The 12189-nt window shown below is 49.5% G+C and overlaps 5 protein-coding genes across 5 annotated transcripts; 2 read left to right on the forward strand and 3 right to left on the reverse strand.

Moving 5' to 3' along the window:
* Nucleotides 1-5: 5 nt before the first annotated feature.
* Nucleotides 6-482, reverse strand: A1O9_00638 (uncharacterized protein; the record flags this gene model as incomplete). The annotated part of the gene is made up of 2 exons (XM_013409801.1): nt 6-168; nt 241-482. Coding segments are annotated over 2 exons (405 nt in total), but the record flags the coding sequence as incomplete, so codon positions are not given.
* Nucleotides 483-608: 126 nt separating this feature from the next.
* On the forward strand, nt 609-1992 carry A1O9_00639 (uncharacterized protein; the record flags this gene model as incomplete). Its single annotated transcript, XM_013409802.1, has 2 exons — nt 609-671; nt 772-1992. 2 exons carry the CDS (start codon nt 609-611, stop codon nt 1990-1992), a joined length of 1284 nt encoding a protein of 427 aa, XP_013265256.1.
* A 317-nt stretch (nt 1993-2309) lies between these two features.
* A1O9_00640 (uncharacterized protein) lies at nt 2310-3998 on the reverse strand (the record flags this gene model as incomplete). The annotated part of the gene is made up of 1 exon (XM_013409803.1): nt 2310-3998. One exon carries the CDS (start codon nt 3996-3998, stop codon nt 2310-2312), a length of 1689 nt encoding a protein of 562 aa, XP_013265257.1.
* A 4864-nt stretch (nt 3999-8862) lies between these two features.
* A1O9_00641 (translation factor GUF1, mitochondrial) lies at nt 8863-10897 on the reverse strand (the record flags this gene model as incomplete). Its single annotated transcript, XM_013409804.1, has 2 exons — nt 8863-10126; nt 10179-10897. 2 exons carry the CDS (start codon nt 10895-10897, stop codon nt 8863-8865), a joined length of 1983 nt encoding a protein of 660 aa, XP_013265258.1.
* A 668-nt stretch (nt 10898-11565) lies between these two features.
* On the forward strand, nt 11566-12095 carry A1O9_00642 (mitotic spindle assembly checkpoint protein MAD2; the record flags this gene model as incomplete). The annotated part of the gene is made up of 2 exons (XM_013409805.1): nt 11566-11744; nt 11801-12095. 2 exons carry the CDS (start codon nt 11566-11568, stop codon nt 12093-12095), a joined length of 474 nt encoding a protein of 157 aa, XP_013265259.1.
* Nucleotides 12096-12189: the final 94 nt, after the last annotated feature.

Below are 12189 nucleotides of genomic sequence, written 5' to 3' on the forward strand. Positions count from 1 at the left end.
TGCGATTGCGAGGACCAGAACAAACTCTTCACACTGTCCTTTGAGTCTTTCTCCTTTTTTGTTGCTGTTGCTGTACTCGTAGGACTTGAATCTTGGCTGGCAGACCAAGCATGTTCGCCCTCCCAAGCGGTGGTCTCAACATGGAACGTGTGATTGCCCTTCATACACCTGTCCACCCACGTCTAGTCAGCGTGGTATCAAACGTAGAATCGAATCAAAGGGGTGTAGGCGCATGCATACTTCCTAAACAGCCTCACAAAAGGGAAGCATTCCATCTGCGCCATTCCGGTCCGGCTCTCCAACGCCTTTTGATACTGTTGCTCGGGTGTGGTGCAGCTGTATTGCACCAGCTCGAGTAACTCGCAGTCTCGTTGAAGGTCAAAGTCACCCAGCTTGCGAGCTTTTCTTTTCCCGTTGACGCCGTGGTAGTAAATTTGCTGCTCGAGCTGGCTGACGGGGAACGTGTGCTCGGGTGGAGCCATGGTCGTTCAGTCGGGTCTTGATAACTGGGCTGTCTTTTCGCTTTCTTCTTAACCTTAAGCTTTTCTTTGCAGAGCGATCTACAAAGCGGTGTGCGACTGAAAAACCAGGCTGGTCATGGCGCAATCATGTCAGCCGAACAGTACGGCTTCAATCTCCTAGCAGCGGTGCATGAGGAAAGTCTAGAGCAGGTGAGTTTTATCGATGAGACGTGATTCTGAAATTGGTCTTTTTCCGCTACACCTTCCTTTTGGCTTTTCGGCCTCTTCCACAAGCACCCATCCATCTCAGCCTTGTCAATTTACCATCAATAAAGCGTCGTCTGATTGTTATGATCAGCTTCTGGCAGACGTGAGACATATAATTGGTCCACAGGAAAAGTCAGTTCTGGGGATCCCGCAGCTGGATAAGCTCCTGGAAAGCTTCCGGTACCCAGATGAACCAGCACCTCGACGCCCGGAGTGGGTGTCCTCAGGAGCACCGAGCCTAGAGTACCATGCAGACCAAGAAGAGTACGGTTATGCGGAAGTGCTCAACGCGGAGACCGAGAGATCAGAGACGCACTTGACGAAGAGTAAACCAGCCATCATCGAATTCACCAGCCAACAATCAGCCTCGGGAAAAACAAATCTGCTCTACTACTTGGCTACACACGCGACTCTCCTTCGCGAGGAGGGTGGAAAACAATCAGCCGTCGTATGGATCGACAATGACGGACGCTTTTCTGCCTCTCGCCTGTCGCAAGTCCTTCACAATCATCTCCAAACGAGCTCTAAGACAGACAGCACGAACGAACCTGACGAAGAAGCCACCCGCTCAAAGGCCATTGACGCTCTAACTCACATCCACGTCTTCCGACCATACTCTTCATCCCAGGTGCTGTCTATCCTAGAATCGCTAGCGAGCTATCTCCTCGACCAAACACGACATAGATCCTTCCACCGCCCATTGGGGCTTCTGATCATCGACTCGGCAACCGCCTTCCACGCACAAGATCGCTTTGATGCAGACATGGCACGCTTGGACGCTCCTCTCCTGCAGCAGCACTCAACTGGACACCCTGCCCCGTCAAAGACAGCCACGATAATCTCTCGCCTGAGGGAGATACAGACCCGCTTTGAATGTGCCGTACTATTCACCACCACCACCACCACCACCACTCCCAAAACTAACAATAGCGGCGCGCTGCCAAACCAGCCGCCTCAAGAGCCATCATCAAAGTCACGACCAGCTGCAGCTCCAATCCACCCTCCAACGCCAATCATAAGCCCATGGACGAGCTTCGCGGCGGTGACGCTGCAGCTCGAGCGCGTGCGCGTGCCCCAGTTTGTGCCGCAGATGACCCTCGACCAGTGTGTACACGATGCCGAGAGGAGGTTGGAGGTTGTGAGTCGAGGTAGATTTCTGGTGAGTGTGGCTCCAAAGACGTTGGATGTCAGGGCCAGGGAGAAGGCGAAAGTGGTGGGAAATGTTGTCTTGAGGATTACTGAGGATGGGGTTGCCGTGGAATAAGATGGGACTGGGACTGTGATGAGGTCAACGAGGATGCTTAGCTAGAGCAAGGTGATGGCTTCATACGGAAGAGTAGATAGTGTGCTCTTTGTGATTCGGCAGGCTCTACCGTCGGCCCTCAATGATTTACAGCACAGAACAGTCTCACGTGGATTGATCAAGCCAGCAGGAAAAAGAATCTCTAACAGGCATTTGCCTTCGACTATACTTGCTGGTAAATTCGATCTATCTCCAGTGATCTACATACATATATCCTCATCAGTCATTCTCGGTTAGTATCAAATTTGGGTTGCGACGATCCCGCCGCGGGTAGTACCTCAGTGGCCGAGTCCATGGCCCTCCAACATCTCCTTGACACATACCTTCCGACACTCTTCGTAGACCTTGACCTGCTGCGCCACTTCACCGAGTCTGCCAATGACTTCTTTATTACCTTCTCCAAATCCATAAATGACGTATGGGATCTTGGTTTCCTCGCAGAACTCCTTCACATATTTCTGCGCCTCGCGTAGATTATGTCGCGGGATGCGGGGGTACAGGTGATGGACGGCCTGGAATTGGAGCCCGCCATGGAAGAAGTCGAGCCAGGTGGGACAATCGACGTCCATAGTGGTCCGAAGCATTTTCTGTGGGAAGGACTCGTGTGTTCCCATATCCGCTGTTGACATGGCAAAGTGCGAGAGTGTGATTTGCACATGAAGAGGGGCGGTGACAACATGCGAGATGAGGACGAAGACAAACCGATCCCAAGCTGTAGGAATGGACTTGTAGACGACAAGGTATCCGAACCAGGTCCAGAAGAAAAACTGCCCTGCTATTTCCAGGTAGCGATGCCACCACGCTTGGCCCTTTTTGGGAGCCTGGCCGAGCAAGAGGTATTCCCAGGAAAGGCGGTACAGGTTGAAGCGACCAAAAGCCATGACAGGATAGTAAAGCCAGTCTTGCCTGGCAATGAGCCATTTGGCGAAGACATCGAACTCCATGACCCGGTCATAATAGCTGGAGCGGAGAGAATTGAAGAAGCGGGTGCTGATGGCAAAGAAGGGTATATGCTCAATGTCGGGATCATGCTCGGGTGAGTTGGTGACAATATGGTGAACATTGTGGTTTCTTTTCCACCAGCCGATTGAAAGCCCTCCAAGGAAATCTGCGATTAAGATGCCGATACAGGTATCAGTATGGAAGTCGTGGGTAATACCCATGTGGCCGGCATCATGGGCGGTAAAAACCAATTGGTGCCAGAACATTCCGAGAAGTGCTCCTGACACGGCGTAGTACGAGTAGTGGAGAGCAATCAGAAAGGAGGCGAAAAGCAAGGTGTAGCGGGTGCATTCGATGGCGTAGGATCCATAAGGACACTGGTATAGCCCCGCAGCACGGATTCGACTCTCCGTTTCTCGGTACTTCTGTACAATGCGCTCTTGGGTGTCCTCGTCCAGGGAGGGGTATTTGAGGATGTCTGAGGATTTCTCTGCAGAGAGACGGACCTCTAGAGGGTTAGGCTTGAAGGCTGTATCCTCACATCCAGAGGCTGAAGATGCTGAAGAAAAGGATGTATTTGTCGAGGCACTTGCGTCGATTGCGTCGAAAGTGGGTGATGGGGGTATGCTGCCATTGCTGGAAGAGCTCGCACTCTGCTCGAAGTGGACATCTGTGTCGACAATATCTCCAGAGTTTCCATGGTCCTCTGCGCCTTGCTTCAAAGGCCTAAAAAAGCCCCCTTGAATAGGAGGCAAGAAGTTTAACCATCTCCCCTTAATCCTCCCAATCACGAACTTCTGCATTTGTGCCTGGGCTCCCAGCGAATGGAGGGCCCTGATCTCGTCTGTCCCATCTCTTCCTACCATATGCAAGATAGCCTTGTCACCGCCAGGGTGGTAAGGAAGCCATGCATCGGCTTTGATTACAAGTCCATCAACGATAATGATCTTTCTCCCCTCGGCTATCAGTCCCTCGATCTCTCGGCGAGACCACAGGCGGTCTTTCGGGTCGCTGATGGCAGTCATTGTGCAATCATGGCGAGGAATAAAAGGGATAAGAGACTTGCAAGACCGAGCGAGGTCAGGGCTTATTGAAGAAAAACTCGGTGAAGGAGTTCTGTCAGTTGCAACATGAAGGATATCAGGCGACAGGCAAACTTGTAGGGATCCTGTCTAGTTGATGACTAGGTAGCTCTTAGGCATGTTGGTGGGGTGGGAACCCACACAAGTTGGCGGCTTTGGGCTTGGGCTCGACATTTGGACGTGCAAGGGCACATCCTCTGTTCCACAATCAGGCTGAACGGTCGATCACGTGATATCTTGCTTTGAACCTATTCCACGTGATTATGTCTGCCAAGGCTGAACCTCACCTGATCCTTCTCATCCTTGAATGTACCTAATCCGTGCAGCTTCGACAGCTTCCACGCACCACCTCTTCTCTCCCTCCTGTCTCTACGCACGTCCGGGTCGCTACTGGACGTTTTTGAAGCTATCCGCCACATTCCAAGTCAAACTGAGATCGCCATTCCTACGAACTCAGCTCGACGAGAGCTCGACCAGCACCATGCCTATCAAACCTATCGAAGGAGTACGTTCTGTCCGAGTTACGCGCGTCTCAAACACCAAAGCGAGCTCCTGTTGTACACCGACTATGACTGATGAGCTGAAGGCTGACAAGGTTTTTGCTATAGATGCTCCGACGAGGACTCGTCTTGGATCTAAGTATTGCTGGGGGTAAGCCAACACATCCATCCCTCCTCCAAAAGGCGGATATATAGCGAGCGAAAACTTCGGAAACACCAACGTTTTGAGTCACACCTGGGAATCTAAGCTTTTGAAGAAGAGGATTTTCATGGTCGGCAATAGGAGCCGGAAGCTGACTCGAACCTTTTACCATAGGTCTGGGAACAACCTTCGGATATCTGTGGTGGTACGGTACGTGATCAAGGACTCTCTCACTCGCATAGCGCTACAGCCCGAATTCCTAGTGCTATGATGCCTCAAATCTCGCGAGACTGACAGCCCGGTTAAAGGATACCACCTGCCCCGCGTTCGAGCACGAGATAACTACTACGCCAAGCTGGAAGACCAGCGAGCGAGAGATGCCGGGTTCAAATAAATAAACAGCGCACATATCTAACACTCACATCCATATTCATCAAAATCCCCGTTACAATTTCCATCACCTTCCCCGCCAATTTCAGCACGATGGTCATTGATTAGGCAGATGAGAATTGAGCTCGATCGCGTATGGCATATACATAGGGGGGCGAAGCGACAACGAACCGAAAAAGGGATCATACCTGTACATATTCCGAGAATGACATCGTGAGAGAAATTAAAAAAAGAGTGCTCTTAGTGATGACCATCCTTATGGGGACCCTTATGGGGACCTGTCCACTTTTTGTCCACTTTTAACTACTCTTTGTGCTTTCAGGCCTCTGACGACCCGACCTTGTCTTCAACATCTCGTGATTTCCTTTTCATGGATGACATTGAAGGCAAACTAACGCTCGGCCGAGTCTACGCTAGCATATAGCTGTACATCAGAACGTTAAAGTCTTGACGTACGACTGCTACTTCGCCATTAGTCATAGAAGAAGATACTCTCACCTACTGGAAAGCAGGGATATGCCCGTTCAAAACAGAGTAGGGTGTATTGATAGATTTGGGTTCTTTACTATCCAATTCTTGATCATCTCAGCATCCAAGCCATATGACTAGGCAGGCAGCCTTACTTGGCACGACATGACCTCCCCGTTCGCTCTAGCCCTTCGCCCAACTACAATTCGACTAGTAATCTGATGGCCTCGAGTCGATGGTGACGCAGAAAGATATCCACTGCCTCCAGCCCTTCGATGTTCCCAAGAACACAAGACCCAATTAGAGACGTGACTTCATTCAGTTGAGCAGAGCTGATTTCAATTCTCTTCGACATGACTGATCGCTATTGAGTTCTATCGGTGGCCTGGAGCTTCAGCTTGAGGGGTCATGTCGAGGAGGATTTAATGCTGGGAGGTCAAAGAAAATGGTTAGTCAATCGCTTTTGGCTTTCTTCGTCCACTAGATTGGAGATGAAGGAGAGATAGTGTACGTACTCCACAGCTGCTGCAAGAGCACGATCCCGTGCAGACAGAACCCTTGCAGCATGAGCAGGATCCACAGGGCTCCATGACTGATTAATTGGGATGATAGTGTGTTAATCTGGTCTTGGTTCTCGACGCTGATTCTCGAAGGCCTATGTTTCTTAGTAGGGTAGATGCAGAAAGTGTTGGTGGAAGAGAGGGAGGGCGTTGATAAGAGGGCAATGGGTTCTGATATATAGATACCCTCACGGCTGTGCGGAGTTTGTATTACTCATAACCGTCTGCGATTGGTTCTTGGGATGAAACCAACGTGGTGGCATATGCAGACGCCTCTAGAGACGCAGAAACATTCATCATCCGCTCGCCGAGAATCTCGCTTTCTGACCATTGCCATCATCGTGTTCGATGATTGTCGAGAGCTTCATCTGCCAATTGAATTTATCGTTCGTGGACCTGCCGTCAATCCTGCCCTGTAAGTGTCAATGCCTGTTTACAACGCTTCGTCCTGGCAATGAATGTTGAGAGATGGATTTCTCCTCCAATGGCGAAGATACCGCAATGCTGTGCCCCCATTGCCGCATCGCTGGGTATGTGTGCATTTGTACCTAGGGGGGCCCTGAATGAAGAGACTGGGCCTGGGTGGATCTAGACTGGAACGGGTTGCCTTTCATCGTCGACAACAGCAAGAGGCCCAGAAAGCAAACCCACTGTCCAAGAGTTTGTGAGCTCACAAAGATTCGGTCATGTCCGTGGCCAAGCCGTGTCCACGACTCTCCGGACTAATCTATGCCATCAGCTTTCCAATGACAAGCAAGGACTTCAGGCATTATAGCGTTCGGCAAAGTCTGAAATAGGATGCTAATATACTGTTCGAGGGCTTTACTTTGAGAAGCGTTCCCGTGTGACCAAAACACATAGTATATGATAGAATATACGCAGAACCCCAGCGGATGGCATGGAATGGTGCCGGAGAAGATTGCAAGTCGCTGTAGCGAAAACGCCATAAGTCGTGAAGATTGAATTTTGGAACCAACTCAAACTCAACCTTGTGCATCCATAAAAGCTGGTAGTCTTGGATTTCTCAGGCTGCCACGCATTGGCTAGATCGGATTGGTGCTTTCGGGCAAGGTCGTACGGCATATTCACAACTGTACCCCCCAGGAGAAGGCATAATTTGTGCAACACAAGCAAGCATTGCACTCGGTGCCGCGTGTCATGCCTTCACAGGCCGTGGGATTCGTTTATCGTGAATGTTGAGCGACCTTTGAGGGAGTCTCATGATTGTGTCTGCTCGGATCACCTTAGTCCTAGTCGCAAACCATGGTCCAATTTAAGGCGCCGAACAGGAGAGAACAGCAAGCGGAAGCGAAGATATGGGTCTGCAGTGTCTCACATTGACCTGGCTCAAATACTGAATATACTGATGGTGTTGATTGTAGGTTCACGAGTACATACACTGCCTAACTGGACGTGCATCCAGTAGTTAAGTACTGTAACATAACCACCCACTGGTGGGTGACTGGGTGACTGGGTGACTGGGTGACTGGGTGACTGGGTGACTGGCATCATTCAGAGGACTGACGTAATGGGCAAGTAGCAGCAACAGGTTGATCAGGCGTCAGTGGAGAGGAAGGAACCTACACACGCGCTCGTCGATGTCGTCAATTGATTTGAGCAACGAAAGCATCGACGAGCTTTGTTCCGAAGCACTACGGGTTGTTTACATTGTCCTCATGCACCAAAATCATCATGATTATTCTTCATGCTTTGATCGCATTTATCCTACTCATCTTATCACCGGCACCATTTTGTACGGCCAGTGCTAGACCAGCATTCATTTTTCGAGAGATGACTATCTTTGACACGGATGGGGTCACAACCACTATAGTAGACGCTTTCGAACCTGGTCGGATATTTAGATATCTATATCAGTTCCAGAAAATATTCCCTCATTTTCATTGGAGATGCATTCGCGAGGGTTTGCAGAAAGAGTACCTGGACCGCAAGATTACCGATTATTATAATGTTATTGTGCCGACCAATACAAAATACCATGAAGTGAAAAGTATTGCGAGGTGGGAGTTGATGATTGATCATGAGGCTAATTCACCACAAGGCGCGGGAAGGTTACCTGCCGAGTTTGGAATGCTCAATCCTGAGAGTATTAACCCTGGCGCTGAGCAGCGACTTGGGGCACAAACCCAAAGATCAATGAGTAAATCGCGAGGCCAGACTTGGGTTGCAGAAGTACAAAACCTAGAGGTTCCGTGCTCATCCCATATTGATCTGAACATTACTCGCGCTCTTCATCTGAAACCCCAACTCGAAGCGGCAGATAAAAAGTATGTTCATGACATGTATGAGTCTCAATTCTACCTGGCAGTCTTGGCGACACATCCAGACTGGGACGGCCATGGCTTTGGAGCCGTACAGGTTGAATGGGGCATAGAGAAAGCAAAGCTCGAGGAGAAACGACTGTCCAAGTTGCGAGGCAGACAAGTACGTCTTCCTGTCACCCTTTTGGCCACTCCCGCAGGATACCCTCTGTATAAGAGTCTGGGCTTTGAAAGCGTTGCGAACATAACTCTCAACCTGTTGGACGGTTTCGACGGTGGCATTACATGGTTTGAGTACATGCGCCGAGTTAGTTAAAGATATCGCAACGATTTGTACACAACTTAGAGTTGTATTTTCTCCTCTCTACGCCCTCATAGGTGAAAGGCGGATGAAAAATGTGAGATTCAAATGTCTGGGGATAGGGCGACCGAGAAGCCATGACTGAGAACGTCTGTTTTATATTCGTATCATTTTGCCAGAAAGGCTTGGAATGCAGTGTGGTCAATAACCACATTTCCCACTGCTTTCAATTTCTTGCGCCCTTCTTTCTGTTTCTCTAGCAATTTCTTCCGTCTAGTAATATCGCTAGCATGCAATTTAGCCAGGACGTCTTTTCGGAATGCCTTGAGGGTTTCGCGTGCAACAATCTCCCTTCCAACAGCAGCTTGAATGACAATCTCAAACATTTGGCGGTCGACATGCTCTTTGAACTTTTCAACCCACCGCTTACCCACTTGACGAACTTGGGATTGGTGCATAACTCGTGAAACAGCGTCAACAGGTTCCTTATTGACCAGCAACTGGAGTTTGACAATATTGCTGCTGCGCCAGTCAGCTTCCTCGTAGTCCAGTGTGGCATAACCTTTGGTCCCCGATTTTAGCTTGCCGAAGAAGTCGTCCACTAGTTGGGCCAGCGGCATTTCGTATTTGAGAATGACCTGCGTCGAGGTGAAATACTCAAGGGATTTTTGTTCACCGCGATTCGCCTCGCAAAGCTCGATAACGGGGCCAAGATACTCTTCGGGCAGAGTCAAGGTGCACAGCACATAGGGTTCGAGCAAATCGGCCACGTTCCGACGAACAGTATCATTCTCCGGGAACTCGGCAGGGTTAGTGACCACCACTTCTTTGCCATCTTTATATCTGATTCGAAAAGGGACAGTAGGAGGTGTGATAATGATGCTAGCTCCATGCTCTTGTCGCAGACGATCCTCGAACACTGAGCAGTGCAGGGTGCCCAAAAACCCAAGACGAAAACCTGCGCCAAGGGCGTTTGATGATTCCTTTTGCACGGTAACACTTCGGTCATTCAATGTCAGCTGATTGATACTGTCCTCGAGATGTTCAAAATCTCCTTGGTCGACAGGGAATGCCGCAACAAAGACCATAGGCTTTGGCTCTTCGAAACCAGGTAAGGCTTGGACTTTCTTTTCGAAGCCGACCTTGGTATAGGTGTCACCAATTTTTGCCTCTTTGCTTTTTCTCATACTTGGATTAAAATAGACATAACCAACTTGCCCCGCCCGAAGGACTTTCTGTGGCACCTGGTCAGGGTACATGATTCCAACCTCTCCAACAATATACTTGTTGCCGGTGGCAAAGGAAACAATCTGGTCGCCTGCGCGAACTGATCCCTCGAACACGCGTACAAGTAGAATAACACCTTTGTAGGTTGAATACCACGAGTCAACCAGGAAAAGTTTCAGTGGGGCCTGGTCATCTCCAGTTGGTCTGTACATAGTTAGGAGATTGATTGACGACAAGGCTAGGTATGGGAACTCACGCAGGAATCTCTTCTATCACTATAGGTAGGATGCTCTCAACGTTCAGACCCGTCTTTGCCGAGACCAGGACAGCACTGTTCGGGTCCAGCTCAAAACTGTCTTTCATCTGTTGTAGGGCACGAGGAGGATCGGCATGGGGCAGATCAACTTTATTGATGACAGGTATGAGTGTCAAACCTTGAGCAAAGGCTTGGTAGAAGTTGGCGACAGTCTGCGCTTGTATTCCTTGACTTGCATCAACCAGTAATAAGGCCCCCCCACAGCTTGCATAACTCCGAGCAACTTCAGCTCTGAAGTCCACATGGCCAGGAGTATCGACAAGATGAAGTAGGTAATCTTGTCCCTTGTACTTGTAGATCATAGAACATGTTTGTGCTTTGACAGTGATTCCACGTTCTCTTTCGACATCCAACTTGTCTAGGACTTGCTTGTTTGAGCCTGCCTGGATGGTGCCGGTGAGTTCGAGGAGGCGGTCACTAAGGGTACTTTTGCCATGGTCAACATGTGCCACGATGCAAAAATTGCGATAACGGTCAATCGGGATGGCTGCCAGTCGTTGTTCGAGATCGGTGATGGGTGTACTAGGGGCTGCGAGTCGCAAAGAAGACGAGGCAAACGGCCTCAATTCGCGGCAATTGTTAAGACGGGAGCATGCTGAGACCCAGGGGGTGCTTATCGCAGCTCCTCGCCGTGCAAAGACCTGCAGCCATCGTCGCATGGATGGGAATATGGAAGGCACTGGTGCATCTCTTCTCAAGTGCTATTTTTGAGGTAAATCCATAATTATATTTCTCCGGAGGCAGTTACGCGAGTTGCACGTGCTGAGGCGAGTTTCTATTGGTTGAAACGACTGTCTCCCAGGAAACGGAAATGTCAACAACGATTTCCATTGCTTCTTATTCCACCGCACCGCACCGCATTCAACGCAAGAAGCTGAACTTCAAAACAGGACAAAAATGGCCGCCGAGAAGAAAGACAAGGCTCAAGTGCATAAACTTGCTCTACGTGGTGAGTGTTCAAATTGGAAATCGCGGCGATTCCATTTCGGTCGTGGCTGATTGAGAGAGTAGGGTCATCCAAGACCGTCGCCGAATTCGTAAGTCCCTGCACTTTCAATAGCTCTTGATCTAACAGCGACTGACTGTTTTCAGTTTGAATATTCCATCAACACTATCTTGTACGTATTAAGCCGCAGGCGACAAACGAGAAGACGTTCAGTAACATGGGCAGATTTCAGAGAGGGGTTTACCCAGCGGAGGATTTTACACCGGTGAAGAAATATGGACTCAACATGCTCGGTATGGCAAACAAAGTACATCGAGAAATGTGGTGCTGACAGGTCCAGTTTCCTCAGATGACCAAGTCAAGGCATACATCAAGAAAATCATGTCCCAACTCAATAAATGGATGATTGGGGGAAAGATTTCAAGATTGGTGGTGGTAATAACCAGCAAAGAGACGGGCGAACACGTCGAGAGATGGCAATTTGATGTCCACATGACTAGCAAGTCGACCAAACACCGATCATCAAAGAAGGCGTCGGATAAGGAGAATACCGCACCAGAGTAAGTGGCCGCGAAGTATTGCGAGGAAGTTTACGGCCGAAATTGATGCAACGCAGGGATTCTACGCCAGCACCAGCAGACCCGGAGCCTGAGAAGACTGAAGCCCAGATCCAGGAAGAAATTCAAGCCATCTTCCGCCAAATCACAGCATCAGTAACATTTCTGCCTATACTCGATGGTAATTGTACGTTCAATGTCCTTGTCTACGCAGATGCAGACTCAGACGTGCCTATTGAATGGGGTGATAGCGATGCGAAAGAGATCAAGAATGGAGAAAAGGTCCAGCTCAGGAGTTTTAGTACCAGTAATCACAAGGTGGACACGATGGTCAGCTATAGACTGGCGGAGTGAGTTTGAGTATCAGCGTGGAGTTCAGGTTTGAGATAGGGAAAATACGTATGTAAAATTACGGCATGAGGAACGATGAAGCACTGTGATTCTATTC

The sequence above is a fragment of the Exophiala aquamarina genome (assembly GCF_000709125.1).
Source record: "Exophiala aquamarina CBS 119918 chromosome Unknown aczIA-supercont1.1, whole genome shotgun sequence".
In the NCBI taxonomy this organism is placed as follows: domain Eukaryota; kingdom Fungi; phylum Ascomycota; class Eurotiomycetes; order Chaetothyriales; family Herpotrichiellaceae; genus Exophiala; species Exophiala aquamarina.